The 5,692-nt window shown below is 36.2% G+C and overlaps 1 protein-coding gene across 1 annotated transcript; it reads left to right on the top strand.

Moving 5' to 3' along the window:
* Positions 1–1,816: 1,816 nt before the first annotated feature.
* LOC129572174 (uncharacterized) lies at positions 1,817–5,434 on the top strand (the record flags this gene model as incomplete). The annotated part of the gene is made up of 2 exons (XM_055452111.1): positions 1,817–2,016; positions 5,031–5,434. Coding segments are annotated over exons 1-2 (604 nt in total), but the record flags the coding sequence as incomplete, so codon positions are not given.
* Positions 5,435–5,692: the final 258 nt, after the last annotated feature.

Genomic DNA, 5,692 nt, shown 5'->3' with positions numbered 1-5,692 from the left:
CAGGAAGCGGCGGTACAAAAGAAGCGTTTGTGTTTGTTGCATATGCTTCGACAGTTTTGGTAATAGATTGTACACAAAACTGGACTATGATAAGAGATATCGACTTGGTGTCTGTAGCAGTGTTGTAGACTAGTTTATGTACTGCAACTTCGCCGTAGATATCAAGTCGTTATCTATTATCAGTTACGCAAAAAGCCGCGAAAACGTAAAAAACGCGATTTCATAGTTTCACACTTTTCAAGGAACTGATAAGAGATTGCCTAGCCTTACAAGCTGATCTAAATAGGATTGTAAAATACTTCAAAAGTAATCAGCTGAAATTGAATGTCAAGAAGTCTAAATTCATATCATACCACCGAGGACAGCTGAAATTTGTGTTTGAATACACGATTGACAACGAAAAAATTGACCGTGTTGAAGTGATGAAGGATCTGGGCGTCATTTTGGATGTAAACATGAATTTCAATGCACACATTGAATTCATTACCGCCAAAGCAAAGTCAAGATTGGCATGGATCAAACATTTTGGGAGAGATTTTGAGGACCCATGGACAATTAAGAAATTATTTTTCACATTTGTACTACCGATTATCGAATATGGCTCACAGATTTGGAGCCCATACATCGCTGAAAAGATTGCTCGAGTTGAGTCCGTTCAAAAGCAGTTTTTATTATTTGCACTGCGTAAAATGAAATGGTCCCATGGATTTAAGTTGCCACCATACGAATGTCGATTGCAGGAATTGCAAATGATAACGCTTGCGGAACGAAGAAAGATAGCTCAAATTACAATGGTACATAATGTGTTATGCGGGCATACATCATCGAGACACATTATGAACGAAATCAATATTAGAACACCACGGCATTGGACAAGAGACACAGCATTCCTATCTCTACCAGTACGACACCGTGATTACTCCAGATTCGAACCAGTCAATCATATGCTGTCTACGTACAATGATTTTTATAACAAATTTGTGCCAATTAAGCCACCTTTAATTCATAAAGAAAATAAGAATTATCATAATGTTCCTACTCCAGTCTGTGATACTTATTTAATTGATTTTAACACGAGTACAAATACTGTTAAACAGAGAATTAATGAATATTTTAAAAGAAATAGATTATGGAGAGAGTGATAAATTTTATGCAAATATAGCAACTTAATTAATTTAATATAATGTAAATATACAAAATAATATTTATATCAAATAAACCACCTCTGGCGAAGAAACGCTGTATGGTGCAGAATAATAATAATAATACAGCGTCCTAGCCTCACTCAAAATGATATCAGTCATTTTGAGTGATAAATCCACGCACAGGAGCGTCACTCCATTTCAACCTCGTCTAGAGGTTTTTCATCTGATTATATAGAGCGAAAGTATGACTTTCCGGGTCTCATCCATTTTTCTCTTTTTTCCCGCCAAAATTCGACTTTTAGACATTCGAAATTATTTTTCGTCTTTTTTTTGGATTCGTTGTACCCGAAATGGATTAATAGCATAGTTTGGTGAGGTTCGTTAATGAATATTTGAAAACGTGTATTGTAAATGCAGGCAGAGTCCGCCCGGAATTCATTTTATAAATTAATGTATGCATGGTTCTTGGGGATAAGAAAAGTAGTAACCGAGGTGAGATAGAACAATTTTTCGCAACACATTTTGCCAAAGCGTACACTGAACCGGATTATACCAAAAATGCGAATTATTCTGAAGATGAACCATTGCTAAAGGATCTGTGTGCTAATTTTCCAAATATCAACATTACTGAGGAGTTGGTTATGGATACGATAAATAACCTTCCAAACAACATGGTATCTGGACCTGATGGAATACCAAATATTTTTGTCAAAGAATGTACTACAGCACTGTTGAAGCCAATAACACACATGCTGAAGAAATCATTAGACACTGGATTTGTGCCTGAAATTTGGAAAAGTTCATTCGTTAGACCGGTGCACAAAAGCGGTGTTAAAGCTAAAGTTAAAAACTATCGTGGTGTAGCTCTGCAGTGTGTAATACCGAAGTTGCTTGATTCCATCGTTGCCAAACACCTTAATTATCACATGGAGAATATTATTGATAACAGTCAACATGGATTTGTGAAGGGAAAATCTACAACTACAAATTTGGCTGAATTTACATCGTGTGCAATTTTAGGAATGAAAAACCAAATACAAACCGATGCAATTTACTTGGATATTGCGAAGGCCTTTGACTCGGTCAACATTGATTTACTAATATGCAAATTGGATATTATGGGACTGAATCAACAATTACTCAAGTGGATCAAATCGTATTTGTATGGTCGCCAACAGATTGTTAAATTGAACAATGACATGTCGAGCCCCATTGAAGTTACATCGGGAACTGGTCAGGGTTACCCGATTGGTGCTACATTGTTTCTGTTGTTCATCATTGATTTACCAAAACACATAAGAAACTCGATACTTCAGTCGTTTGCTGATGACACTCGCCAATGGAAACAAATCAGACATTATGATGACTGTTTGGAATTACAAGCTGACTTGAATAGGCTTGTTGAATACTTTAACCGGAACAAGCTAAAGCTAAATGTATCAAAGACCAAATTTGTGTCTTTTCATCGTGGCCACCTGAAGTTTAACTTCGAATATTCCATTGGCAACGAAAAAATCGATCGAGTTGACGTGATAAAGGATCTTGGGGTGATACTTGACCATAAATTGAATTTTAATGCACACATTGAGTATATTACAGCCAAGGCGAAATCACGTTTAGCATGGATTAAACGATTTGGATATGAATTTGATGATTCATGGACAATAAAGAAATTATTTTTCACATTCGTATTGCCGATTGTGGAATATGCTTCCCAAATTTGGAACCCATACACCGATGAAAAAATTGCACGAGTTGAATCGATCCAAAAGCAGTTCTTATTGTTTGCACTGCGCAAAATGAAGTGGCCACACAGATTCAGGAAGCCGCCATACGAATGCCGACTGCTTGAATTACAAATGATTACGCTGGAAGAGCGGAGAAAGATAGCACAAATATCACTTGTCCACAATGTGATATGTGGAAATACTTCATCGAAATACATATTGAGCAAAATAAGTTTTAAAACACCGCGACATTGGACAAGAAACTCAGATTTCCTTTCATTACCGACGCATCAAAATTGCTATTCCAAGTTTGAACCTATCAATTATATTGAGTACATACAATGAATTTTATAAATACTTTGTTCCTATCAAACCGCCTAATTTACCAGATGAATGTAATATTACTACTATTCCGAATTGTGATACTTATTTAATTGATTTTAACACAAGTACAAATACTGTTAAACAGAGAGTAGCTGATTATTTTAAGAGAAACAGAATTTGGAGAGAGTAAAGTCAAATAGAATTAATCATCCCATTGTAAATGTTGTAAATATAACAAGATTTATTTATGCTAAATAAACCACCTCTGGCGAAGAAACGCTGTATGGTGCAGAATAATAATAATAATAATAATATTGGATGAACGATACGATACAGTGTAGCGTTGACCATTTACCAATACATCACATCAGCAAACAAGAGAGAGAGAGAGAGAGACACACACACACACAGAGAGAGAGAGAGAGAGAGAGAGAGAGAGAGAGAGAGAGATTATATTTTTTTCTATTGAAACAACTCATTTCCGAAACAGAAATCTTTTATTTATTTATGGTGATGTGTTTGTGTTGTGCTTAATTTTTCGTGTGTTGCGAATAAATAACACTATTTATAGCATTACTGCAATGGACATTCTCAAAAGCGCACACACAAAGGAGTGAAATAAAAACAAACCAGCCCAACTATTTGACAGAGTTACACAGGAACAAGAGAAAGATAGAGTAAAGTCACTTCAATAGCGCCAAGAGAAAGCCAATGAAATGCTGTTCCCGTCACAACATTTCACAACATCGACGTAATTGATTACAACGATTAACTCTATGGGTGAGATTGAGAGTGGAGTATGTTTTTTCTTCGATTTATATTTTTGAAAAGGCGAGTATGTTTTCTGATGATTCTGTTGGCGTTAAAGTAGAGTATGTTGTAGTACAGTCTAGCCTCCGCGGTCTTCATGGTTTTCGCGCAATTTATGAAAGATAACAACATGGTGTCTTCGGCAAAGTTGTAGTACTTGAGGTCTTCTATAACTAAGCTGAAGACAGCTATCTCTTATCAGTTAGGCGCAAATCGCGCACATAAAAAAGCAAATTTTATATAGAACTTTTTTTTTCTTATCATTTTTCGCGCTTTTCGCGGAACTGATAAGAGATAAGAGATAGCTGACTTCAGCAATGTTATAGAAGACCTCAAGTGCTACAACTCTGCCGAAGACACCAAGTTGTTATCTCATATCAGTTCCGCAGAAACCGTGAAAAACCGCGAGGGCCCGCTAAAAACGAACATACTCGCTTTTAACCATTTTTAAGTCGACAGAAACTTGCTCTTCTCTTTCGTAACAAAGTCAATGAAACATACACTACTCTCAATCTCACCTATAGAACTGTGAAAATCGTCAAATATAATGGGGTTTTGTCACCTTTTTTTTTGTATTGAATGAGCAGAACGGAACAAAAAAACGTATGTATCTAATTAACGAGCGAAACCAAAATTCGGAGAGCAAAAACACAGCGAGAGTGAAAAGAAAGAGGAAAAGAAATACCAAGTCCATACAAAGTAAAAATAAACATCACACACACACACATTAACGCGATCATTTGGATCACACCCATAAAAAACGGTGCTAACTTATCTCTCTTTTTCGGTGTTCTGAAACGGCCGCGGCGAGTGTATGAGAGAGCGAGAAATTTTTTTTTTGAGTTCTCAAAGTGAATGATTTCGGTCGTGTATTTTTCCACATCGCTGACAGCCATTTTGTGCAATCGTGCTTAGATTGTATGCACTGAGCACACATCATCTTTTGCTAATTAGAATTTCGTAGGCCATTTTCAATTCATTTGTTTTTCTCTTTTTCTTGTGAATTCCATTGTATCGTTTTCAGTACGTTGCGTGTCTTCGACTCAATGGATCAATCAAACAACTATGAGTTGATGTGCTGTTTTCAGCACCATAAGGATATTCGTTTAGATCGCTTTGCACTTCAATTGAGTTGTGAATTCCATTGTATCGTTTTCAGTACGTTGCGTGTCTTCGACTCAATGGATCAAACAAACAACTATGAGCTGATGTGCTGTTTTCAGCACGATAAGGATATTCGTTTAGATCGTTTTGAACTTCAATTGAGTTGTGAATTCCATTGTAACGTTTTCAGTACGTTGCGTTTCTTCGACTCAATGGATCAATCAAACAATTATGAGTTGATATGCTGTTTTCAGCACGATAAGGATATTCGTTTAGATCGTTTTGCACTTCAATTGAGTTGTGAATTCCATTGTAACGTTTTCAGTACGTTACGTTTCTTCGACTCAATGGAACAATCGACACTGCGCCTTCTTGACAGTTCTCATATAAATGAGCCCAGAAGCGCCAACTGGTGTAAGAACATGTAATACAACCGTTGTATACCAATAGTATTAAAAGCTTACACGTTGGGTATACTGTTATTGCCTGTTTTGAATAGTAGTTCTTTCACATAAAAACATAAAAATCTGCTTGCATTACACTGATATCTCTCTTATTCCATTGATATTTTTTCCAAAGGAG

Source organism: Sitodiplosis mosellana, unplaced genomic scaffold, assembly GCF_009176505.1.
Source record: "Sitodiplosis mosellana isolate CC-2019 unplaced genomic scaffold, AAFC_SMos_1.0 Smas_scaffold_4339, whole genome shotgun sequence".
Classification (NCBI taxonomy): Eukaryota; Metazoa; Arthropoda; class Insecta; order Diptera; family Cecidomyiidae; genus Sitodiplosis; species Sitodiplosis mosellana.
Note: the sequence above shows the minus strand (reverse complement) of the source record. Positions and strands in the feature narration are given on the sequence as shown.